The sequence below is a fragment of the Capsaspora owczarzaki genome, assembly GCF_000151315.2.
Source record: "Capsaspora owczarzaki ATCC 30864 unplaced genomic scaffold supercont2.10, whole genome shotgun sequence".
Classification (NCBI taxonomy): Eukaryota; class Filasterea; order Ministeriida; family Capsasporidae; genus Capsaspora; species Capsaspora owczarzaki.
Genome location: NW_011887301.1, coordinates 687,189 through 711,297, shown reverse-complemented (window position 1 = coordinate 711,297; position 24,109 = coordinate 687,189). Strand labels below are relative to the sequence as shown.

Sequence of the window (24,109 nt, the reverse complement as noted above, 5' to 3'; positions counted from 1 at the left end):
GTAATCGGCATGGAAATGAACAAGCTTCATTGAATGTCGAACGACCACAGTAGCTGCAGCATCAACGCGATTCAGCATCAACCCGATTCATCGCAATTGCATGATAGGTTGGTCAAAAAGGCTCAAAGGTCAAAAAAAGATGTTGGTTGTAATGAGGGGAAGACGAGAATCACGTCAAAAATGCACAGCATTCGATAATCTTGACCTCAACCGCCAAGAAGCAACGCAACGCAACACACCAAAAAAACGAGCATACACACAGATATCACACAGAACAGAATGGGGGGGGGGAAAAAGAGATTGCAATCAAACAAGAATGGTTGTTGTTGGCAGCCTGAGCAGCAACCACCAAAATTTTTACTTGGAGAGAATCGGGGCAGATTCGCTGTCGATGGCGGCCTGGACAACACCACGCTGAATATCACGCTGATTAGGAGCGCGGCCACCAGAGGAGCGGTACCACCTGACAATCCAGAGGAGGAAGAGCAGGGAGAAGCCGGCGCAAACAGTCCAGATGACGCCAGAAATCACAATGAAGGTGGCGTACAGCTTGTTGCTGTCCTCACTTGCGTTGAAAATGTTCACGGCAACGACAAAGCCAGCCATGCCGGGGATTTGCGGGGGCCCAATCGCGTAGATGCAGCACCAGAGGAAGTTGACAAGACCGTGGAAGAACCAGAAAAAGTACGAGACGCCAGGGGTCTTGTCGGCGCCAAGATCGCGGTGGAGGGTGTACAAACGGAAAAACCAAAAGTAGAAGGAGAGCGGGACACCAGCCAGCATCCAGATCAAGGCGAGGAAGAAGGCGGCAGTGTCGTTGTCCCAGCCGGCGGACTTGTTGAGCGCGTCGCCGTCAAAGAACGGGATCATGACAGAGAGGAATCCCCAAATGAACGCCGCCATCATAAAGAACCACAGAGTCAAGGCAAGGCGAATCTGGTTGCGCATGGTCTGCTCGGGCATGTCGTGGGCGATCGAAATGTACACGATCGGGTAGAAGAAGGGGAAGTTTGGCTTGCGCGATGCAACCACGAGTTCCTTGGCGTGGTCTGACTTGAGCTTGTCAATCTCTGCGCGTTGCTTGAGCACTTCCTCGTCGCGCAGACGCAGAGCCGAGCGCTACCGAGTACCAGAGACGAAGAAGGCCAGTTTTGTAGTGAGCAAATCAAAGTCCAACCATGTCACTCGGAAACGGAATGGCGATAAATTGGGCCCTGTTGTCAGCAATGCCAGACCCCTTGTCCCCTTGCTCCCCTTGTTGCTTTGGTCACTCGGACAGAATCCTGTCGAAACTGAACTGTAGCTTTTTTTTTTTTTTTTTTGCTTTTTTTCAATTCAAAATCCAATGCAAACAAAGCGACGATGACAGCATGGCCGCTGCGCTCGCTTGCCCCTTGCCCCTCTGCCGCCGCAGTCCTCACTTGCAGATAACAAGCATCATAGCACTGCACAGCAGAGGCAGGCGGACTTTGGCCTCCCAAACGACCCGCGCTCCAAAGGACTGGCAACCGCACATGAGGGCTTTGCTTTTTGATTCAAAGCGCGTGAGGAGGTTTTTTTTTTTTTTTTTTGTTTTTTTTTTTTTGGCTGGCGTTTGCATTGCATTTTGGCGATTAAAATTTTTGTTTTTCCAAACTTACGAGTTGCTCGACTTCGGATTGCGAGCCGCCGCCGTAGGTGGACGAGTAGCTGCTGCTGCCGAACGACGACGAGGTTGTGCCTGCGGTGCTTGTGGTGGCCGATGAGTCGTAGGTGGCGGGCGCGGGCTTCTCCTTCTTCTTCTTGACGACGGCCGTGTTGGTGTCCTAAAGATTAAAAAAAAAAAAAAACGTTCAACATCAGATCAGCAGCAGCATTCATGGGGGGAAGGAGGTATTCAGGCGTGGTGACTCACAGCAAAGTAGTTCTTGGGCGCGGCGGCGGCGGGTGCGGGCGCTGGCTCGCTGGCCTCGGCCGCAAACGGATTGTACTCGTCGGACATTGGATTTACGAGATAAAAAAAAAAAAAAAAAAGACAAAGGACTGATGTGTTGAGCCTGGGTTGGGGGGAAAGGATGAGCCATAGATAGTAGATCGAGGTGTAAGATTTGTGATGGGGAAAACCGGGAAGGGGGATGAAAGGGTGGCTGGAAGGAGGACAACAACGGATTTTTCATTTGACTATTGGGTTGAACAATTCGATACAACTGAGACAACGATCGGTGCAGTCACAAGCACAACGGACACCATGAAAGAAAAGGCGCAACAACGGCAGCAAGTGCAGCAAGCGCAGTACGAGCGCGGAGAACAAAAACACAAAGACAGGCGAAAAACAACAGGAATCAGAGCTTTTGGTGGATCACCAAGTAATCGTACACGTACATCAGCACGGCGATCGGCTGGCCGAGCACAAGGGAAAACCAGACAACAACGTTGCCGTACTGGCTGTTCTTGAAAAACCGCTCCGTAATGACGGCCAGGGGAATCTGGCCCATCATGGCCGCGAACGCCCAGATTTTGAACATGCCCAGCGGCACCGACACCAAGATCTCGTGGAACAGCGCAGACAGCAGGAAGACAGCCAGCCAGCCGAACGGGCGCGAGTAGCCGGCGCGCATCAAGGGCAAGTAAAAGTGGCGGGCGCACCACTTGTGCACCGGAATGTTCCAGTTGCGCCAAAAGTACTGGATGGTGGTTGCATTCCACCAGTCGCGGTAAAACTCTCGGTCGGCAAAGCGCAGCACCTCGGCCATCGCATTCAGCACGCAGTGGAAGAACCAGTAGAAGAAGATGAGCCAGAGGAAGTGGTTTGGAATCTGGAATGAATCAATGATCGGGTGCAATGTTGTTGTTGTTCTTGTGAGTCAAAATCATTTCCTCCAAAAGAACTCGAGTGACATCCGGGTACGCACCGCAAGTTTGAGCACGCGCTCCGTCATGGTCGTCCAGTCCAGCTCATGCAGCGGTTTCATCGAGTTTTTGACAGTTGGCACCACCCATTGCTCGCCAAGCGCAAACAGCAACACGGCAAAGAAGACCTGCGCGCGATCGTGGCAATTTTGAGCTGCAGTGCACCGCACGTTGACAACCAAGCGCACGCATCAACATATTCACACAAATACAAAAATCCTCCATTCGGCAAATTACCGTCTCCACGATGCGACGAGCAAGGAAGCGCCAGCGAATACGGCGGGTGCGAGGAAAGTTGAGCTCGTAGCACAAGGTCGGTGCGAGCATAAAGTAGTAGAGGTTGGATGCAGTCAGGTTGTTCGGGTAGAGCAATGGCGGATCGTACACAAAGTCAATGTCCGAGGCAGTCCAGCGATCCACCTCGTCTTTGAGGGCGTTCACCGAATTGGTCAATCGTGAAGCATCGGCAGCGGGCTGCGCGTCTTGGCCATGACCGTGGTGGCGACGACGGCGTTGCTGCTCACGCAGCTCTTGCTCGTACTTTGTCGAGAGACGCTCGAGCTCTTGTTGGCGCTCCTCAATCGTGACTGGAGGGCGGGTGCCAGTCAGAGCGGCAGCCCGCTCCTCACGGCACCATCCGTTGAACATGACCCAGGAAACGAGCTTGAGCCAGATGACGCTTGCTTGTCCGATGACGAGAACAGAGCCAGCTAAGGGTGAACAAAACATTGAGTCAAGAATGAGAGCAGATTAACAAACAGCAGGGCGCGCAAAGATTGCTGATATCAACAAGAGCACGTCCATACCTGGATTCGGGTGCGCAACAAAGACAATGACCAGCGGAATGACGAGTTCGAGGAAAATGTTGATGCAATGGAACAAGCGGCCGCGATTGTTGGACAATCGCCCATCGGCCAGCCGTCGCTCGATGTGCAACGCGGCAAAGATGTAAATGTTGAGCGCTGATGACCATTGAGCGGGCGGTGAGATGATTGTTCTCAGACAATTTCCAATGCACTCGAAAAAAAAAAAACAGGGCACCAAATCTTACAAAGCGCGAGCAGCAAATTTGGCCAGGTGTACGGATCCTCAATCCACCAGCTAAACCAGCGCAGTGGATTGACAAGCACGCCATACCTGGACAAAGTACAAGTCGGATGGATGAATGTGTGTCAGTACAAGGCGATCAGAACGAGACCAAATTTGACGCCCCAAAATCGGAGACGCTTTGTTTTGTTTACTTGGCAACGTTCTCCACAATCATGCGCAGGTTGCTCAGAACGAGAATCAGCATGCACAGATTGAAGAGGCCTCGGTAGTTGTTGAAGCGGGACGCCGACGACAGCAGCGAGCTGGTTGGCTTGTGGCAGTTCCAGGCGAGCGGGTTGCTCAGCGCCTGCTGCATTGCGGCTGCCTTCCGTGCTGCGGCGTCTCCCCCTGCCGATGCGTTCGAGCTACTCGTGGAGGAAGTAGTAGCAGCGCTCGACTGCGTGTCACGGTGCGACAGGCTGCGGCGGCCCCCCGTCGTGCGCGGCGACGAGCTCAACGGCGTTGGCGTTGGCATGAACTGCAGCGGCGGGCTCGCCGGGCGCTCAATGCTGCTGCTATTGCTGATGCTGCTGCTGCTGATGGCCGCGTTGTTGTTGTTGTTGTTGTTGTTGCTCTTGTCCGTGTCAGCCGCGTCCGGCGCAACGAGGTCCTGCGCTCCGTCAGAGTGGACGCCGCGACGCTTTCGCAGCGAAGCACTCATTCTGTTGATGATTGGTTTGGGATGATTTTTGAGTGATGGACTGCGCATTTGGCATTCAGGATGATCAGATGAAGCGATGCTGATCGAGCTGTCATTTACGTTCAGATGGCATTGGATTTTCATGGTGCTTTGGGGAAGTGTTGGTTCTAGCTTGCCGGATCACTCATTTCGCACTGATCTTCCGACCCCTGCGCACTTCCAGCCCGTTTCTGAGCTTTAAGCGGAATACTTCGATTGTAGTTTGACTTAAAAAGATGGTCAGTGCATGAAAGTTGACAGCTTCGTTAAAAGAGTTTTGGAGACTCTTCACAAAAGCGACAATGGCCGCAGAAAAAGGCGCAAACGAAAGGAAGCGGCAGACATGATCATCTCGTCATGGTATTCCACAAGGGTGGATCGAGCTGCTGAAGATTAATTTTGCGCATTAATAAGACATGGTGCCCGCTTGCTCTCGCGTTTCCCGCGAGGACGTCGTCCGAATCTGTGCAGTAAACATACTTGACACCCGCAGGCAGATGGCCAGCTGTTCTATTCGCCTGCGTTGTTGTGTACCTGTTGTCATTGCTCAGCCCAACCAGGATGCGGTACGAATCTAGGACTGAGTGTTGCCAGCCGTTGTGGACGTGGAAGAGATCCGGCACTTTGCTTGGATGAGCAACGTAACTCGACTGGCTCACTTGAACAAAGATCAGTTGATGTGCGGGATTTTGATGTGGACAGTTTACAAAAAGCACGTAGTCAGCAACAGGATGATTGGTCCAGGTGGGAATAAACAATGAGTTGACTGGAAATGGTACATTTCCGTTCGTTGTTTGCAAGAACTGTTGTGGGTCCGCGGCAACGTTGCGTGGTAACTCCCGAATGAGCGGACCCTCAAAAACAACCTGGCGTGGTGCTGCGCCACGCAGGTTGGTGCCAGCCAGCTGCATTCCGACTCGACGACGGAGGCAAGCAGCCAGATACAATTCGAGAGCGCGCCAACGACTTGCTGCATCGCTGTAGATGTCACGCAAATATCCCGTTAGGTGCACCTGGATAAAATCATCAGCCGCCGAAAGGACAAAGCTGTTGACGGGTTCGAGGACGTGGTCTGGCCCAACGAGAAGAAGTCCAGTGTTCACCCATCGTGAGGAGACAACATCGTCTCGATTGGGAATGGTTTTGTTTCGGAGGTAAAGCGAAGTGAGGTCTTGCCGGAAAATGGCCAGGAGATCGGGCTGGCTTTGTCGGAGCCAGTGCTCTGCGACAGCCTTGAAGTACTGACGGTAGTAGCCGGCGCACATCTGGCGAAATTCGGCATCCTCAACACTGGCAAAAGGCCGGCTGCCGAAAAGCTCGCACAGACGTGGGATACCTCCAGTAATGCGATGCAAGTCTGCCATGATATTGTCGGGAATGCTGACAGGGGGATTACGAGAGAGCCAGGTTTGCTGAAGCACTTGTGTCTCAGCGTGGGTGAGCGGTCGAACCATCTGTTTGCAGGCGTGAGCCTCTGCATCGCGGAACACTCCTCGCGTAGCGTCCAATGGGTCGAACGATGAGCTCACAGCTGCCACGAACATTGACAAGCCAAAACGAGCACCCATGAAGCCAAGCGATTGCAAAGGATGGTCTTGAGGCAAGCCTGCACCGACGACAGCTGGGTCGAACATGGCATTCCACTGGTCGAGAATAAAAAGCGAGCAGAAAGTGGTTGTTGCAGCACAGTAATCACAAACGGCGTTCCAGGCAGCAAGCGCAACTCCATGAGCACGGATGGGAGCAATCGCAGGCCGAAGAAGAGCCAGCAGATCCGCGTACTGTGGCAGGTTCAACAACGGACGGTTGAGCATCTCTAGAATCCGGCACAAGCTAGCAGCGGCTGGGTCTGGCCTCAGGCGAGCAATACTGGCCGTTGATGCAACGTAGAGTACAAATAACGGGCGCTGCGGGCTCTCTGGAGGTTGGCGGAGCTGACGTGCAGTGTAGTCCAACGCCCGAACCAACAGAATGAACAGGACGGTGCTCTTACCAACGCCTCCAGGACCGGTGAGATAGGCGTTGGCCGGTGCGTTGACGGCAGTGGTAATGTTATCTAGTAAATGCAAAGCGAGGCTTCGCGGCACCAACTCTAGAGGATGTTCGACTGTAATCGCGTTGGCACGATCGGAAATCTCGGCTGGCAACTCCACTCCGCTAGTAGCATCCACATCCTGGCGTGTGATGCGACACACATTGTCGACCCTGTCGCCCATCTGTTATGATCAGAGATCGTTCTACGAGGGTCCGAGTATTGGGTTGATGATAAGTGTAGTGAAAAACTTTCAGGCACACAAAGCGACGAGTGGCAAAATAGCCAAACAGATCAACAGATCAATGTGCCTCACGACAGACGCCTCGAATCCCCACGTTTAAAAAACGACTCGGATTCGAGTTGTTTCTCATGAATTTATGCTGTTCTCAATGGAAGCAGGGGTTAGAGCACTCCTAAAACGAGCAATTGAAATTTGCAGTTCAGTCTTCCATCCGTTTACCTCCACTTTTTTTCAAACCATGGTCAAAGCGACGACAAAGAAAGGCGCTGTTGACAATGATGGTACACAAGCATGTGTTGTGTTTTGTTGTGTTTGGGGTGCGATGGTCTGGCATACGAAAGCGCTGGTTGTTGAACCATTGAGTTTTGTATGGAACACTTTGGGGCCAATTCTGTCGACTCACTCACCCTTGCCATGCTGTGCCCAGAATCGGTCATTCTCGACTACTTGAACAAGCAAAACAGGCCGTACAGTGCGAGTAAGCCACCACTCCCCACCCCCAGCAAGACCAGATTTAAGCACCATGGGGACTTGCAGCAGACTTGCAACATTGCTCGTCGTTCCGCTTCTCAAACACCCAGAGGTCGTGTCCCCCTCCTCAGCTTATCGTGTGGTGGTCACTAGTAGCTTTATCGCTAGTGACCTGCTCGCTGTGGGCCGCGGTTGAGCGCGCAAAACAGAGACGCTCAACTTTGGAGGATTGGTTTTTGGCGGGAAAAACTTCTTGTTTCACTTTTTTTTTTCCATTTCATGCAACTTTGCGTTCATTCTGTGCGTTCTCGTCCCAATCTCAACCCCCTGCCTTCGCCTTGGTTTTTTTTTTTTTTTTTTTTTTTTTTTTTTTTTTTTTTTTTTTTTTTTTTTTTTTTTTTGATTTGACTCGTTGAAACGCAGTCGACATTTTCAACAACTTGCACGGCGCGGTTGGCAAAACGGCAGTCACGAAAGCGCTCGCGTCGCTCACAGCCGGAGAGAAGATTATCGAAAAGGAGTACGGCAAGCAGCATGTCTACTGCCCAAGACAGGTATGGCGAACATGCGCTGATTGTTGTGATTGCAGGATGGATGGTTTGTGTTTGGCTCATCCTTGACTTTTCCGACTTTAGGACCAATTCGAAATCCCCGATGAAGCCGAACTCGACCAGCTCGACCAAACGATCGATGAGCTCAGGGATCAGTTGCGCGAAGAGAGTGCTGCGTGCAAAGCATTGGAAGGAGGTGGGGTTGAACAAGAGCCTTTTGGTAGTTGCACTTTTTTCTTCTTTTCTTCAAGTCTCACTTTTTTCGTTTCCCTCCCTGCAGACGTAAAGGTCTCTGGCGCATCGATGAAAACCGTCGATATCATTGCTCGGGTGGCAGCGCTGCGCACCAAGAATGCAGCCAACATGGAGCGCTTGGAAAAGCTCAAAACAGGCACCAAGCTGGTTTCTTCGGCTGAAATTGCTCGTGTACGTGGGACAAACATGCGGAATGCATGACCACCCGTTTGTTGGTGTGTACTTACCAGCACGCTCTACAGGTTAAGAAAAACTACACCACCGCTCACACGGCCTGGCGGAGTCGAAAGAAGATGGTAACTTTTCGCTTTTGATTTCCTTCCGTGACTGACTCTGCAACGAAACTCACGCACCTTGTCTCGAATGCTAGTGCATGAATGTGATCGACCAGGTCATGGAATCCTACCCCAAACCCAAGGCCCATCTGATAGACTTGGTCAAGATGGAAACAGACGAGGAGGTCGGCGTGAATTTTGCCAGCATGCCTGCTCCTTGAGCGGGCCGAGTTTTTGCGCGTTTGTTTTGTTAGTGCATGTTACACTTTGTCACATAAAATCTGCATGTACAATCAATTCACCACGTTCAAGATTTGCTTTGGGACACAGTCTTTGCGCGACGCTCTTCCAGCACTTTTGCGCGAGTCTTGTAAACAATCTCTGGCTTGTGTTCCAGCATGGCAGCATAGCGTGCTGCGGTGAACAAGTAGTCGCTCAATCTGTGACAGCGTCAGAGTCAGTTTGCTTTTTCAGTCTGAAACGCGACAACCCGCAAACCAGTTTTGTCACTTGCCGATTCAAGTACCGACCGGCAGCCTCGTCGGCCTCGCCATCGCGGACCAAGGGCACCACTCGGCGCTCTGCACGACGAGAGATGCTGCGCGCAATGTGAATGGCGCTGCTTGCTTTGCCTCCAGACTAGAGCGGGGCAAACACACACCAGATGGTTGAGTCTAAAGAAACCCAGAGACAACCTAACATGTGCTCGACCTACAGGAAGAATAAAGTTGCGCAAGGGAGGCAACTGCTCGTCCATTGCATCAATCCACTGCTCGAGCTCCTCGACTTGAGTCGGATCAAACTCGGTGAATCCTGCGCGATTTGAAGAATGAGAAACTACTGCCGGTCGTCTCGTTTTTCCCAACCACCTCCAGTCAGTATGGTTACCCTTTCGTGCCTTGTCTTCCGTCGTGCGCGGAGTGGCCACATTCGAGCCAATGTCCTGCAGAACGCATTGAATCTGTGTGGCAAGGTCGATAAGTTTTTGAGCAAAGTGTCTTTTGAATTCATCTCCGTTTGTCTCGAAATACCAACCGTCTCAAACTGCTCGGCGAGGTTTTCGTTGACGCTGAGGGTAAACTCGCGAGCCAATCTGCACAACAAAGTGGTTTTACCAGGTCGAGGTCGGGGGATCAAGATTAGCATTGGAAGATTCACATCTTCATCATTGTTTCACGTACGCCAGTGCGCTCGTGAGCTCGTCGGTGGCGCCGAGTGCTTCAAACACGGCATCGTCCTTTGGTCGCCGCTCGCCCGTGAACAAGCCCGAAGTGCCCTTGTCGCCAGTCTTGGTGTAAATCTTTGGCATCTTTGAAGCGACAGCGGCAGACTTTGCTTCGACAATCTTCTTGGCCACTCTGGGCGACGGTGGCACTGCTGACGAAGATGATGATGATGATGATGATGATGATGATGATGATGATGATGATAGAGTGGAATCGGCACGGGTTTGGAGCGCGCCGCCCATGAACCATGAACATTGGCAGGATGCGACGAGCGGCCAACTGCGAGACCGAGCGTGAAGCTAGAATGCTATGTGCGAACATGGTCAACACGAAAGACTGCGCTCATCCAACAAAGGGTAGAAAAATGCACAAAAGAAGGATCAAAAGAAGCCGGTGGAACGGCGATAAATGATCATGGCGAGTTGCCTTGCTTTGCAGTTGGGAACAAGAAATCAAAACGAAAACGAGCTCGCAAGACACTTCAAATCAGAGCAAACGAATTTTCAAGACAGGATTAGGCGGAAGGGATGGCTGCGGCGTGGTTGGCCAGAATACCAGTGGCAAGCGACGCAATGTGCGCCCAAGCGCTATCAATGTCAGCCTCGGTGGTCTGGGGCGCGCCAATGGAGAAGCGGAGAATGTACACGCCCTTGACCACAGTGTGAATCATCAGCAGCAGCTTTGCAGCCGACACGGCCTCCAGCAGCTTGGAGCTGAGCTCGTTGTCTCCCTTCAAGCGGAAGCAAACAAGACTCAGCGTGGTCGGGTAGACAACCTCAAATCGATCGTCCTTGCGAACCAGCGCATCAAAGCGGCTTGCCAACCCGACAGCCTGTGTGTGTGTGTGTGTGGGTGCGGATGCGTGTTAGCCAAGGAAGGGCAAATCATCAAGATGAGCGAAACGATGAAAAAAAATTGACGTGATGCAAAACCGCTCATTACCTTGCGGATGTGTGCTTGAAGGCCGGCAATGCCATAGCTGCGCAAGACAAACCACAGTTTGAGGGATCGGAAGCGGCGACCGAGCGGCACCTGCCAGTTGCGGTAGTCCGTGACGAGACCTGTGACGACATGAACGACGAACGAGTCAGTTGTTCAAGCACGTGTGGAGGAGTTGTTGACGAAAGAGGACAACACGCACCAGATTCGGACATGGCGTTTCGAAGATACTCTGGGGTGATGTTGAAAGCGCTGATGAGGAGGTGGCGTTGCTTGACCCTGCAGGACGAAAAAAAACAGTCAGTGTTTCAGATGAGGGGCCCTGTTCTTTCGCGGTGACAGCAAGAGGACAACGCTATCCACAGGCCTTACCACAAGGTCGAGCAACGAATCGGCAGACTGCAAAGCAAAAGAGAAAAGCAAAGGTGTGAGTATTATTGTTCAAGCGTCTACTCCTTTTGTGCAGCTGTCGCCTTGCAAGCGAGCTGGTGTTACCTCGACGCCAGCCATCGTCGATCGGAACTCGGGGCACACATAAGCAGCGCCGGCATAGGCAGCATCAATGTGCAGCCAAATCTTCTCTGCGTTGCAGATGGCGCCGAGGCCAACGTGGTCATCGTACGCGCATGTCGAAGTAGTGCCAGAGGTCGAGCACACAAAGAATGGGATGAGGCCAGCAGCGCTGTTGTGGATGTTTGTTCGAGATGGATGGTCAGTTAAGGGACCAAGAGAACAAAATCAACACGCACGCACACCCATGCACACACACGCACACACACACACACACACACACACACACACACACACACACACACACACACACACACACACACACACACACACACACACACACACACCCACTCACCGATCTTCAGCAATCGCCTGAGTCAGATTGGCAGCAACAAGACGGTGGTCAGCGCCGGTGGTGATGGCACGGAAGCGCACTCCGGAGACGCGCGCTGCCTTTTCGATGCAGGCGTGGGTTGACTCGGATCCATACGCAATGAGACGCGCCATGATGATGCCTTCGTCCTCGGGCTGGACGCCCTGGGCGGTTTGGGCGGCGCGCAGTTCGTTGATTGCTTTGGCGCGAGCGGCAAGCATGCACACAAGGACCGCCTCGGACGCCGTGCCCTGGATGACGCCGCCGCCGTGGCCGTTCTCGCCGTTGCGGTGCTGCGCAAGGAAGGCGTCGGGGAGTCCGACCGCGCGGCCGAGCCAGTCGAGCACGACCGTCTCGAGTTCGGTGCACGCGGGGCTGCAGACCCAGTTGAATCCGACGCACGCAATCGCGTCCGACAGCATGTCGCCCAGGATGGACGGGAAGGAGCTTCCGCCGGGGAAGTACGCGTGGAAGCGCGGGTGCTGCCAGTGCGTGACGCCCGGCATGATGACTCGCTCCACGTCCGCGACGATCGACTCCCACGACTCCCCTTCCGCAGGCGCCTCCGCCGGGATGAGCGGGCGCAGGTACCCCGGAGACACCTCCGACATGACGGGCCGCTCGCGCATCGTCTCGTAGTAGTTGGCAATGTAGTCGACCATCTCGTGGCCGCGCTTGCGGAACTCGGCTGCGTCCATTGTGTTGAGTGAAAATTGGAAGAGTGAGGGAAAGTAAGTGGTCGGTTTTGAAAATCGGGTTTTGGATGATTCTCCGCCTTCTGGCCTCATAGATCTACTTTGTGATTGTGTTTTCTTCCGCATTCCCAAAAGATGCAAAGTACACTACTGTAGCTCATCTACCACTTGTTGTCACTTTGGACACGTTGTTCGAACGAGCATTCTGTGCGTGCTTGCTCACAACAAATCCAATGTTTGGTGAGCGCGATTTTGCAAAGTGCCGAGATAATAATAGGTTTAGGTTGATCTGAGAGTAATGTCGCTTTTGGGCGAGGGACAGTCTATTCCACGCTTCCGCTTCGTGCTGCAATGCTGTCCTATGAGAGCATGACTGAGAGACAGCGCGAGTTGTATGACCAAGTCAAGAATGCGGATGGAGAGCTCCAGTAAGAAGAAAGCCAGGTTGATTGAGAACAGCGTGATAGCGCGTGTACTGATACAAAGGAGGACAGTCTGAATTGCAAGCAGATTGGCGTTGCAGAGGCACAGGCGATTGCCGAGGCACTCAAAGTGAACAGGACGTTGACTGACCTCAAGTAAGGCATCTGACTGTTACTGAAGCATCCACGAGCGAGTCATCCAGCGGAGGGCGTTCAGACTGCTCACTGAGGACACGGACAGTCTGAATGTGAATCTGATAGGCGACGCTGGAGCACAAGCGATTGCAGAGGCACTCAAAGTGAACACGACGTTGACTGTGCTCTTGTAAGACATCGCACTTTCCTGATGCATGTGAGTGGGTGATGCAACAGGGAATTCAGAGAGCTCGCTAATGGAGAGGATGGACAGTCTTGGTGGCACTCAGATTGGCGACATTGGCGCGCTGGCAATTGCTGAGGCACTCAAAGTGAACACCACGTTAACTGCTCTCTCGTGAGTCATCTTACGAGTACTTGTACTGATACATGAAAGTGGGCGATTTAGCAAAGACATGCAGCGTGCTCACTGATGGAGAGGGGCGGGCAGTCTGGGCAATAATCAGATTGGCGATGCTGGAGCGCAGGCCTTTGCTGAAGCACTCAAAGCGAACACGATGCTGACTGAGCTCACGTAAGGCAGCTCGCTTTGACTGCAGCATGAGCGTGAGTGATTCCGTAGAGGGCGTGAAGAGTGCTCACTGATGGAGGGGATGGACAGTCTGGACTGGAATCAGATTGGCGACGCTGGAGCGCAGGCCTTTGCTGAGGCACTCAAAGCGAACACGACGCTGACCCAGCTTCAGTAAGCCACCTCATTCACTGCTGCATGTGAGTGAGTGCAACAGAGGGCATTCAGAGTGCTAACTGATGGATGGGCAGATTGGATTTCAATCAGATTGGCGAGGTTGGAATGCAGGCGATTGCTGAAGCACTTCAAGTCAACAAGACGCTGACTCTGCTCTAGTAAGGCGTCTCATCTTTGCTGATGCACATGAGTGGGGATTTAGCAGATGGGTTTCAGAGTGCAAACTGATGCATGGATTCGACAGCCTGAAGGAGAATCGGTTTGGCGATGTTGGAGCGCAGGCAATTGCAGAGGCTCTCAAGGTGAACACGACGCTGACTGAGCTACGGTAAGGCATCTCACGTTGACTGTTGCATGTGGGTGGGTGAATCCGTGGAGGGCGTGAAGAGTGCTCACCGATGAAAGGGGAAGGACAGTCTGAATGATAACCAGATTGGCGATGGTGGAGCGTGCGCGATTGCTGAGGCACTCAAAGTGAACAAGACGGTGACTCGGCTCTCGTAAGTTACTGTGCGTGTTGCTTGTCTCGAACATCGAGCGTGGGTCATTGCTACGTTGTCATCCCGCTCACTTTTTTGAGCCACAGTCTAGACCGTAATTGCATTGGCAGCGTTGGTTCTCAAGCTTTCGATGAGGCACGCAAAGGCAACTGCAGATGTCAGGTTGAGTAAGTTTGATCTTGCCAATCACAGATGTTGGTGCTCAGACGATGTTCCTCACCGCTGGAGTGGTCACTGACTGATCATGCCTCGCTTGTTCGTTTCACAGCGTCCGCGATCAGATCAACCCTCTTGCATTCTCCTTACTTCCACGATTGGCAAGTGCTGAAGACATCCAAGCAGTTCTCGGCATGCTGACCGGCGGGTTGGAGCTGGAGAATCAGCCCGTGTATCTACCAGCACTACCAACCGAGATTGCCGAGCTCATTATGGAAGAAGCGCATTACTGGCAAGGCGTGGCGAAAACCAACCGAAGAACGACCAAAGTCACTGTGCCTCAAGGAGATTCAATCCGCGTGAAAGTAATTCAAGTAGTTCGTTTCTGGCGCGAGCGTCCCAGTATCACCGGTTACTGGGTTTTTAATTTGACTGTCCGAGATGAACAAGGTGCTGTTCGGCACGAGTGTACTGTGCACCCGACTTTCGTTGAGTCGAACCTTGCGCTTGCGACATTCTGGCCGGCGAGTCATCCCATCATCCGACAAATGCGCGAGGGCTGGCAAGTTCAAGCCAGCGTGACTTCCAATAATATGATGTGTGAATCGCTTTATGTCGGATATGTCGACCGACAGTAATCACAAGTGTTTTTGTGACGAATACATTTAAAGTTTTTTCAGCCGTTTCGAAAGGCATTAACTCTGTGGTCCACCGGCCTTTCAACATCTTTGAATCTCAAATCTCCAGCAAACCCCTCCAAATAAAATGAAATGAAACACACAGTTTTGGCTTTTGCAATTTTTTTTCTTTGTACAAGATCACGCAGCAGCAGACAACAGAGACATCATCAGGCAGCTACGGCAGCCAACGCGCTGGGGGGAGCGTGCGCGCTTAGAAGCACTTGCGGTGGACGATGGAGGGGCCAGCCTCGTCGTACTCCTGCTTGGAGATCCACATCTGTTGGAAGGTGGAGAGGGAGGCGAGGATGGAACCACCGATCCAGACGGAGTACTTGCGTTCCGGGGGAGCGATGATCTTGATCTTCATGGTGGCGGGGGCGAGGGCAGCGATCTCCTTCTGCATGCGGTCAGCAATGCCGGCGTACATGGTCGTGCCGCCAGAGAGGACAGTGTTGGCGTAGAGGTCCTTGCGGATGTCGACGTCGCACTTCATGATCGAGTTGTAGGTGGTCTCGTGGATGCCAGCAGACTCCATGCCGAGGAAAGCGGGCTGGAAGAGGGCCTCGGGGCAGCGGAAGCGCTCGTTGCCGATGGTGATGACCTGGCCGTCGGGAAGCTCGTACGACTTCTCGATCGAGGACGAGGAGGCAGCAGTCTGCATCTCCTGCTCGAAGTCGAGGGCGACGTAGCAGAGCTTCTCCTTGATGTCGCGGACGATTTCACGCTCGGCAGTGGTGGTGAAAGAGTAGCCACGCTCAGTGAGGATCTTCATGAGGTAGTCAGTGAGGTCACGGCCAGCCAGGTCGAGACGGAGGATGGCGTGGGGAAGGGCATAACCCTCATAGATCGGGACAGTGTGCGAGACACCATCGCCAGAGTCGAGGACGATACCGGTGGTGCGGCCCGAAGCGTAGAGCGACAGGACGGCCTGGATGGCAACGTACATGGCGGGGGTGTTGAAGGTCTCGAACATGATCTGGGTCATCTTCTCGCGGTTGGCCTTGGGGTTGAGGGGGGCCTCAGTGAGGAGGACGGGGTGCTCCTCGGGGGCAACACGGAGTTCGTTGTAGAAGGTGTGGTGCCAGATCTTCTCCATGTCGTCCCAGTTGGTGACGATGCCGTGCTCAATGGGGTACTTGAGGGTCAGGATACCACGCTTGGACTGAGCCTCATCGCCGACGTACGAGTCCTTCTGACCCATGCCGACCATGACACCCTGGTGACGCGGGCGACCGACGATCGAGGGGAAGACGGCGCGGGGAGCGTCGTCACCGGCAAAGCCGGCCTTGCACATGCCAGAGCCGTTGTCAACGACAAGGGCAGAGATTTCTTCGTCGCACATTTTGGTGGGGTTGGTGGGATTTAACTAGGTTAAAAGACTGATCTGAAACTCGTCCAAAACGGGCCGCCTTAAATACTCGGCGCGGTCGCAGCACGATTTCAGGTCAGTCTGCCATGGCAGTTTGACCTGAAAACCCTGTTTGTTGATTCAGCTTTCCAAAGAAGGCAGGCACAAAAATTAAAAAATAACAAAAACAATTTTTACTGCTTGTTTTTTGCATTTTGTGTTTTTTTCGCTTTTTTAAGTGTTTTTTGGGGGGTTTTTTTTGTGGCTTTTCCGTCTGTTTGTGGTGGAGTGGGGATTGCGTGTTGCGGCCGTGACACTGCGTCGCTTGCTTCGACGCGGCCACTGCCCTGCTTGATGAACGCTGGCCGTGTCTCGAGCCGTGTCGATGCGAGAGAGATGCGAGCTTGAAGAAATCGATTGAAACGGAAAAAAAAAAAAAATCTTTTTTACCAAGATCTTGTAAAAAATTCGCGGAATCGGTGCAGTCAGCCCTTGTTCCTATCATCACGCTGGGGCAAAATCCTGTTTGTCACTCGTGACGATGCGTTTCTTGGATCTCGAGCTTCGCTGTGCGATTAACTGGCGTCGTTGGCTTGCGTCGGTTCCAGGAACTTTTTATTGAAATTTTTTTATTTTTTGCTATTTTTTATTTTATTTTATTTTGGCATTTTCAATGTTTGTGGTGGTTTTTTTTTTTTTTTTTTTTATGGTTGGAATTGCCACCAAAGTGCGCCTCGAACGCATCTGACCAACGCAAGCCTAGTCCCGCTCGAAGATTGGCTCCGGTGGAACCCGCGCTTCAACGATTCGACCTGTGTGCGCCTGGGAAGGAAGACTCGTTGTTCCGTCCATCACGGTGGCAGAGTCCGATTGCGCAAACCCTTTTCCACTTTGTTCGACCCGCGCCCGCTGTCCAAGGCCGAAGGAGCAACCTGGCAAAAGGAGGAAGGCGCATCGAGTCGAGTTTGGTGCTTGTTTGCGAGATCTCGTGCACGGGCTGTCCGGACGTTCGTGGTTTGTTCCATCGGCACGCACGACCAAAATTTCCCACAGTTCGAGCACGCAGCTGCATTGTTTTCATCACGAGCAAAACAGAGGCCCACGCTGTCCTCCCATACATCACCACAACGGATGGCTGACATTGAGTAGCGGCAGGGTGGAGCTGGGAGACGTTTGTTGAGCCCGCGGACGCACACCCAAATCTTTGTTGCGGTTTGTCCATCGTTGTCTTTCGTTCCCGTTCCTCCAGCCCGCTGTTCCTGCAGCCGTTGTGGCTGTTGCTACACCATTTGCCGTGACGAGCATCATTCTGATGCGATGCGGGTGGGGAGGCCGACCTCCAGCGAGCGTTTTCGGCATGCACTCGAGCTTTCATTCCCGCTCAGACTCCTCAGCATCCCTATTCCATGGCCAGATGAAAACCTGGACACTACTGTGCCGCGCTCGCTGTGACCGCAAGCGTCCACGCCGTCCGTGGTGGTGTCGCACACTTGAGCCACAGAATGGCCGAGGATTTGCACATCTTCCTTTGCTTCATTCTAGCCCACATTGAGGAAGATGCTCCTCCACCTCAGCATCCCAGAAACCCAGTCTGGGTACCCCCGAATCCCAGAAATGAAGGTAAGTTTCTGCGTGCAATTGGTGCTATGGCGGCGCAAGCTCTACCAATACACGTCGATTTTTGAGAAACGGCATTGTCCAGGTCCACGCGCAACCAACGGTGATGTGGTCTTATTGAAACAGCCATTGTGATCATATCGGGGATGGCACCAGAAGCTCAATCAGGCGCAAATCCAGCTGTGTGAGAACTCGGCGTTAACGAGCTTCAGCAAAATCCAAAATCCATTTCACCGAGAGAACAGTGCAAAATCAGTAGAAAGCTAACTCGTACGCAATCTCATGGCACGCTCAAGTGCAGATGTTTACTGAGTGGTGATGGGGAGGTTTGGTTTTCTCGTCATTCGCTCACTTCTCTCGCTCGCTCGCTCGTTCCATCCATCTTTCCATCCACCTTGTCGAACCTCTATTCGGCTCACACATCCGATTAGTTTTACCAGCTCGTAAATCCGCTTGGCGTCCTTCACTCGTCGACTTGTCCTTTTTTGTCAAACGAGCTCAGTCTCATTGCCCCTTTTGTTTGCTCCTCTCAACAGTTTTCTTTTAAACTCTTCCTCCCCTTCTTCTTTTCAGTCCATGAAGGTCTTTCAGATCTCTGCGGTGGTTGCTGCGCTGCTCGTCGCATCCAGCGTTGGCCTGGACAACGGGCTTGGGCGTACACCGCAAATGGGTGAGGGGCAGCTGTCAACATGGACTATTGACGCTCTGGCTCTGTTTCCGCGCGTCTGCACTCGCTATCTGGGTTGATTGGGAACGTGGTCGTTGGCGTCGTTGCGCGCTTTGTCAAAATCCTCGTCCAACCGTGGTCAGCATTGCGCGCGCAACAACCGTAGTCTGAGCGGCATTGCATTACAATTCCTCATTCGCAGACCACTGCGCCAGCCCCCCACCTCCACCTCGTCGCCTTCAACCCCAGTCAAAGTTGTGTCTCATAACAACACGCAGCAAATCTCGTCTCGTGCATCAATGTGGCAAAGGGGCTGATCGTGTACTTTGCTTGTTCGCTCAGGATTCAATACTTGGAACCATTTCGGCTGCAACATTAGCGAGGCGCTCATCCGCAGCACCGTGGACGTCATGGTTGCCACTGGACTGTCAGGTACCGTCGCACTGTCCATAATTTTGCGGTTGTTGAAGTGTGATCCAAGTCCTGTTTCTTTGCTACAATTGTGTCGCTGCTCTGACCTAATTTGTTCGAAATTTGTGTGATTTTGGACACTTTTTGGCAGCTGTCGGATACAAGTACATTGTAAGCATGTGAAACATGCTCATGTTGGTCGAACGAGGGTGTCGTGGAACCCCGCTGGTTGATTGTTCTGTTTCTTTTGTTGCGCAAAACAGAACCTGGACGATTGCTGGGCGGTCAACCGTACGGCTGCAGGCGTTATCGTCGCCGATCCGGTCGCATTCCCGAGCGGCATTGCAGCACTGGCCAGCTATGTGCATTCCAAGGGCATGCTTTTCGGCCTGTACTCGGACGCTGGCACCAAGACCTGCGCCGGTCGCCCCGGATCGGTCGGGTATGAAAAGATTGACGCGCAAACGTACGCTGCATGGGGCGTGGACTACCTAAAGTACGACAATTGCAACGCTCCTGCAGACCAGACCCCTCAGGTTCGCTACAATGCCATGCGCGATGCCTTGAACGCGACCGGCCGCCCGATCTTCTATTCCATGTGCGACAGCATCGACGATCCTTCCGCATGGGCGAAGCCGGTCGTGAACAGCTGGCGCACCGCCAGTGATATTAGCGACAGCTGGAGCAGCATTATGAAAATTGTCGACAAAAACGAGCCATTGTGGAAGATTGCAGGCCCCGGTGGCTGGAACGATCCCGACGTGTTGGAAGTTGGCAACGGCGGGCTGTCGACCACCGAGTACACTTCCCACTTTACGCTCTGGGCGCTGATGAAGGCTCCGCTCATCTTCGGCTGCGATGTTACCAAAATGACCAACGACACTCTGCGCATTCTGACCAACACTGAGGTGATTGAGTGGAACCAAGGTGAGCCCGCGAAAACTCGCATCGTCGTTTTGAACTGTTGATAGAGTTGCACTTTGCTAACAAACACCTTGTACTATACTCTTGTTGGTACATTCTCCAGATTCGTTGGGAATCCAGGGTCATCGCGTCAAGCGCGGCCTCCTCTCGGAAGTTTGGATGGCGCCCCTTGCCAATGGCCGCTTTGCTGTTGTGCTGTTCAACACTGATCCGCTGCTGAGTGCCCACATGACCGTGACCTGGGCCGAGCTTGGTCTCACTGCCGGCAGCAAGTACACTGCTCGTGATGTTTGGCAGCACAAGAACGTTGGGTTGTATGCTGGCACTTTCGACGCACAAGTCGCTCCGAAGGGCGTGGTGGCTGTCACCCTCGTCCCCGCCTAAAGACACGATGGTTTGAAAAGTGGGTGCGATTGCCGAGTTCTTGAGGCGTTGTGGGCAGTTGCTAAAAAGTACAAAAATTGGGGGTAGTTGCCAACGAAGAACTCGATTATCAAAGCCACACGTGAAGCGAACAATTTCAACGAGCAGGCTTCCGTGCGGTAGTCGCAGCCAGTCGTTTGTGACCCGTTGACTGGCGAAACTGTCTATTTCCGGCAAATTCACGACTATTTTGGGAAAAAGACGCCTCCTCCATCTTTCACTCAAAGCCAGCCACCACAGAATAAACACCACCATTGCGTCAATGCAGTTGAAAGAGGAGGATAAAACTCTGTTGAAAACGAAACGATCAAAAGAAACAACCCAGCAAAACGAAAAAAAAAAAAAAAAAAAAAAAGGACGAACAAAAGCCAAGCTTCACAATCAAACTCATCAATCACCAACCAGTCCGCCGTGGACCCGCTTGGCCATCCTGATAGTTGTACACGAGTGGGCTCGTTCCGCCATACTCGACTTGGAGACATTGGGGCTCAAAGTCGCGCAGCACAAAGTCCTTCCAGTTCTCGCCGAGAAGCTTAATCTGTTGTGTGTGGTGGTGGTGGTGGTTTCGCAGAATAACAGGCATAGTCGCATTCGTCAGTCATGCAAGTTGATTTTTCTCTCTCTCCAAAAGGGGCGACCACAACTCAAATCGCATTACCTTTCGTCGGAACGACTTGGACGTAAACCGCTTGACAACGGAAAAGCCGTAGCGGAAGACGAAATCGGCATTAAGCACGTACATGCAATGCAGCAGCTCGGGATAGTTTTGCTGGAACATGCGCACAAACTTTTTCAGCATGGGCACGTCCGAGTTGGCACGACCCGCGCCAGTACGGTCGTAGATGAAGACAAATTGCTGGAATGGATGGATGGCGCTGTGTAGTGTTTGGGGTGGAATGTGTGAGTGAGTGTTTCTAACCAAACCAACCAAACGCAACGAAACCAACATTAACAAAAACAAACTCTCCGTTGCCCCTTACCGATGTTCAACAAAATCCTGGACCATCAACACCCAATGGCGGATGGTCTCGTACTTGTCGCGCTTGGAGACAAAATGCCGGTTGGCCTTGAACAAGAGACAGGGGTGGCCGTACCGGTCAAAGCCGTGCCAATAGAGCTTGTTGGCACGCAGCTCATTCGCACAATCCGCCTCGGTGATGCGCTCCGGGTGGTAGCTTTGGAGCCACGCAAAATGCGCTTCCAGCATGCGGTGCGCCAACGGCACATTGCCCTTGCACGCGACGAGGAAACGGTACACTTTGGCTCGTTGCCATTCGACATCTCGCATCCGCTGCGCGCCTGCGCTCATGCCCGGGTGACTGGCCAACACCGTATGCAGCTGATTGACAGCGAGAATGTCCATATCCTGAAAAGTGGGTGCAGAGTTAAAAAAAGAAAAAAAACACAGATGAGCTGTTACGTCGCAATCGCCCGACGAAACACACACACCGTCCGTGGTCTGAGCCTAGCTCCCCTTCCCCCTTTTTCTCTGTCTCAATCACAAAAAACCACAAGTAAGAGCCCAAATCGTACCAGCGGGATCTCTTGTGGTCGAATGGTGGCATCCTCCATGTCGTCCTCCTCCTCGTCTTCGTCTTCGTCTTCGTCGCCAAAGGAGGGCAATGACATGGGCTGCTCGCCTTCGTTGCCAGAGCCCTGGGTACTGCCAGCTGGAGACGGCGCGTAGTGGGTTGTCAGCCCGGGCGAGTTGGCTGGCATGTACCCAGGCGTGTCGCCACTGGATTTGCGGCCTCCGCCATTGACAAGAGCGTCGTTCGCAAGCACCAGCTGCTCGACATCCTCAGCAACAAGCGGCGTGGATATTGGCGCAACGTGGCCTGGTTTCTTAATGTACAGGCTCAGCTTGGCAAACTCGCCGGGCCTGCGCGCAAACTTTTGAAAGACATCGTCCAAATCCTCCTGGGATGTCACATCCACCTTGACGCGGCCTTCGTCCTTGTACATGAGCTTGACGCCGCCTTCGCCGACATTGGCACGAATGTGCAGCTTCTTTTCGATCGCCTCGACCAACGCGTCAAACGAGATTTCCTCCGTCTCGGCCTGGCCCTGTAACCGGTTTGCCAGCTGGCGATTTTGGCGCTTGAGCAGTTCGATATAGTCCACGGCTGATGAGGTGGGAGGGTGGAGGGTTGGCGATGCACGGGGTTTGTGTTTCAAAAAAAGTGAGTCACACAACAGAACACAACCAGATCAACACCTTGCTCACAACAACAAACAACTGGCTCGCATGGCTCTGTCATACTCTTTTTAAGAATAGCAGCTCGACTGCACGAATCCTTCACGGTCGGCACCACGTCCTTCAACAAACCAAATCCTTCTTTGATGTTATCGCGACGCTTTTGCTCGGACAGAATGTGCGAGCGCTTGAGTTCCCTGCATGATAGTTGTTTTTTCCATAGGTGAGTCAAAGCTGAAACCTCTGGGCTCGTGTTCGTTGAAGCAATGACAAAGGCGTGATATGGTAGTGCAACTTACATGTCGGCTTGCTCGGTGGCAGGCTTGCCCCGGGGCTTGGGGTTGCTGGTTGGCTGAGGTGGAGTGGGTGGGACTGTCGTCTCGCTCAGCTTGAAATCGCCGACCATGCTTGGGAACGGCAGCGTAGGAGCAGCGACGGGCTCGGACGAACCACCGAATCGAAACCCAGGAGTGACGTTAAACCCAGCACTGCTACCACTGCTGCTGTTGCTGCTCTGCGCAGGAGCAACATGAAACTGGTGTGCAGGAGGCGGCTGCATTGACAGATGCGGCGACTGCACAGACATGTCTGTCAGTGTCACGGGAGGAGCCTGGACGGCAGCAGCAGCCTGATGGAAGCTCGGAGCGAGTGGCTGGGATGGCAACTGCGACTGGTGCTGGTGCTGCTGCTGCTGCTGCTGCTGCTGCAATGACTGCAGCGCCTGAATCTGGTGCTGGAACTGCATCTGCTGCTCCTGACGCAGTGCTTGCAGCTGCTGCGGGGTCAGTGTTGGGAAGGCGCGCTGCGCTGTCGGCACAAACTGAGTGGTGGGCTGCGCAGCGGCGGCAAAGTGGCCTGCGTGCTGTTGCTGTTGCTGCATCCGCTGCGGCTGGTGTTGGAGTTGATGCTGGAGCTGGTGCTGGTGCAGCTGCTGCGGCTGGAACGACTGCTGCGGATGGTGGTACATCGGGTTGCCTGTTGTTGTTGTTGGGGAAAGCGGTTAGTAATGCGTAAAGCGCGTTAAACTCGGCTATCATCACGAACAAGGCAAGGAAATGGTAGCACAATCAACCAACAAAAAAATCGTGACACTTTTTGTGTCATTTGTCAGTTTTTTGCTTTTTTTTTTTTTTTTTTTTTTTTTTTTTTTTTTTTTTGGCGCAGCGACACGATTGAGAGACAGAGACAGAGAACAGAGACAAAGGGAGGCAAAAGGGGGAGGCAGTTCAACATCCCAAGTGGCTGTGTGTTTCAATGTAATGTACCAGTGCCAGTGAGCGAGGAGAGCTCGAGGGAGGAGACGGCCATCGGGTCAATGTCGGCGGGTGCCAGGACTTCGGCAAAGAAGCTGGTGAGTTCGTTGGTGAACTGGTTGAACTGCTGCGACTGCATCTCTGGCATCATGCCCGCCAGCGCAGCAACGTCAGCGTCGAAGGCTGTGGTGAATGTAGTAAGAAGAAGGACAAGCAAAAAACGAAAGTCCGTCAGTGAAACAACGACAATCATCATTCGTAAGGAAGGTCAAAAAAAAAAAAAAAAAAAAAAAAGCTCAAGAATAAAATCACAATGAAACATTGGGTTGTTTTTGAACAAATGCGAAAAGTCGGCGCTGCGCTCACATTCTGGCGACGACAACGACATTGTGTGAATGAGAGAAGAAGAAAAAGAAGAAGAAGAAGAAGAAGGGAAAAA

At 52.8% G+C, this 24,109-nt stretch overlaps 11 protein-coding genes across 11 annotated transcripts; 4 read left to right on the top strand and 7 right to left on the bottom strand.

The window, feature by feature from the left end:
• Positions 1-62: 62 nt before the first annotated feature.
• Positions 63-2,011, bottom strand: CAOG_06025 (hypothetical protein). The gene is made up of 3 exons (XM_004345565.2): positions 1,895-2,011; positions 1,641-1,805; positions 63-1,119 (listed from the first exon to the last, which is right to left on the bottom strand). The coding sequence occupies exons 1-3, from the start codon at positions 1,979-1,981 to the stop codon at positions 358-360; spliced, it is 1,014 nt and encodes a 337-aa protein (XP_004345615.1). The 5' UTR covers positions 1,982-2,011; the 3' UTR covers positions 63-357.
• Positions 2,012-2,132: 121 nt separating this feature from the next.
• Positions 2,133-4,639, bottom strand: CAOG_06024 (acyl-CoA:1,2-diacylglycerol O-transferase; the record flags this gene model as incomplete). Its single annotated transcript, XM_004345564.2, has 6 exons — positions 2,133-2,795; positions 2,892-3,017; positions 3,127-3,599; positions 3,696-3,851; positions 3,941-4,026; positions 4,131-4,639. 6 exons carry the CDS (start codon positions 4,637-4,639, stop codon positions 2,322-2,324), a joined length of 1,824 nt encoding a protein of 607 aa, XP_004345614.2. The 3' UTR covers positions 2,133-2,321.
• A 365-nt stretch (positions 4,640-5,004) lies between these two features.
• Positions 5,005-6,873, bottom strand: CAOG_06023 (hypothetical protein; the record flags this gene model as incomplete). The annotated part of the gene is made up of 1 exon (XM_004345563.1): positions 5,005-6,873. One exon carries the CDS (start codon positions 6,871-6,873, stop codon positions 5,005-5,007), a length of 1,869 nt encoding a protein of 622 aa, XP_004345613.1.
• A 474-nt stretch (positions 6,874-7,347) lies between these two features.
• Positions 7,348-8,706, top strand: CAOG_06022 (hypothetical protein; the record flags this gene model as incomplete). The annotated part of the gene is made up of 6 exons (XM_004345562.1): positions 7,348-7,411; positions 7,828-7,958; positions 8,040-8,151; positions 8,236-8,381; positions 8,453-8,506; positions 8,581-8,706. The coding sequence occupies 6 exons, from the start codon at positions 7,348-7,350 to the stop codon at positions 8,704-8,706; spliced, it is 633 nt and encodes a 210-aa protein (XP_004345612.1).
• Positions 8,672-9,891, bottom strand: CAOG_06021 (ATP:cob(I)alamin adenosyltransferase). The gene is made up of 6 exons (XM_004345561.2): positions 9,667-9,891; positions 9,521-9,578; positions 9,374-9,446; positions 9,201-9,298; positions 9,000-9,124; positions 8,672-8,925 (listed from the first exon to the last, which is right to left on the bottom strand). The coding sequence occupies exons 1-6, from the start codon at positions 9,792-9,794 to the stop codon at positions 8,793-8,795; spliced, it is 615 nt and encodes a 204-aa protein (XP_004345611.1). The 5' UTR covers positions 9,795-9,891; the 3' UTR covers positions 8,672-8,792.
• Positions 9,892-10,225: 334 nt separating this feature from the next.
• Positions 10,226-12,231, bottom strand: CAOG_06020 (aromatic amino acid decarboxylase; the record flags this gene model as incomplete). The annotated part of the gene is made up of 5 exons (XM_004345560.1): positions 10,226-10,543; positions 10,654-10,772; positions 10,853-10,922; positions 11,146-11,332; positions 11,516-12,231. The coding sequence occupies 5 exons, from the start codon at positions 12,229-12,231 to the stop codon at positions 10,226-10,228; spliced, it is 1,410 nt and encodes a 469-aa protein (XP_004345610.1).
• A 348-nt stretch (positions 12,232-12,579) lies between these two features.
• On the top strand, positions 12,580-14,788 carry CAOG_06019 (hypothetical protein; the record flags this gene model as incomplete). Its single annotated transcript, XM_004345559.1, has 11 exons — positions 12,580-12,656; positions 12,723-12,806; positions 12,892-12,975; positions 13,060-13,143; positions 13,237-13,320; positions 13,408-13,491; positions 13,569-13,652; positions 13,739-13,822; positions 13,911-13,994; positions 14,081-14,161; positions 14,263-14,788. 11 exons carry the CDS (start codon positions 12,580-12,582, stop codon positions 14,786-14,788), a joined length of 1,356 nt encoding a protein of 451 aa, XP_004345609.1.
• A 145-nt stretch (positions 14,789-14,933) lies between these two features.
• CAOG_06018 (actin) lies at positions 14,934-16,211 on the bottom strand. Its single transcript, XM_004345558.2, has one exon. The coding sequence runs from the start codon at positions 16,170-16,172 to the stop codon at positions 15,042-15,044; it is 1,131 nt and encodes a 376-aa protein (XP_004345608.1). The 5' UTR covers positions 16,173-16,211; the 3' UTR covers positions 14,934-15,041.
• A 648-nt stretch (positions 16,212-16,859) lies between these two features.
• On the top strand, positions 16,860-17,327 carry CAOG_08930 (hypothetical protein; the record flags this gene model as incomplete). The annotated part of the gene is made up of 1 exon (XM_011272299.1): positions 16,860-17,327. A coding segment is annotated over one exon (468 nt), but the record flags the coding sequence as incomplete, so codon positions are not given.
• Positions 17,328-18,226: 899 nt separating this feature from the next.
• On the top strand, positions 18,227-20,327 carry CAOG_06017 (alpha-galactosidase). The gene is made up of 5 exons (XM_004345557.2): positions 18,227-18,465; positions 18,805-18,894; positions 19,025-19,044; positions 19,137-19,800; positions 19,901-20,327. Exons 1-5 carry the CDS (start codon positions 18,372-18,374, stop codon positions 20,179-20,181), a joined length of 1,149 nt encoding a protein of 382 aa, XP_004345607.2. The 5' UTR covers positions 18,227-18,371; the 3' UTR covers positions 20,182-20,327.
• Positions 20,328-20,575: 248 nt separating this feature from the next.
• Positions 20,576-24,104, bottom strand: CAOG_06016 (hypothetical protein). The gene is made up of 8 exons (XM_004345556.2): positions 24,037-24,104; positions 23,683-23,853; positions 22,717-23,392; positions 22,484-22,614; positions 21,754-22,346; positions 21,201-21,586; positions 20,879-21,095; positions 20,576-20,758 (listed from the first exon to the last, which is right to left on the bottom strand). Exons 1-8 carry the CDS (start codon positions 24,056-24,058, stop codon positions 20,615-20,617), a joined length of 2,340 nt encoding a protein of 779 aa, XP_004345606.2. The 5' UTR covers positions 24,059-24,104; the 3' UTR covers positions 20,576-20,614.
• Positions 24,105-24,109: the final 5 nt, after the last annotated feature.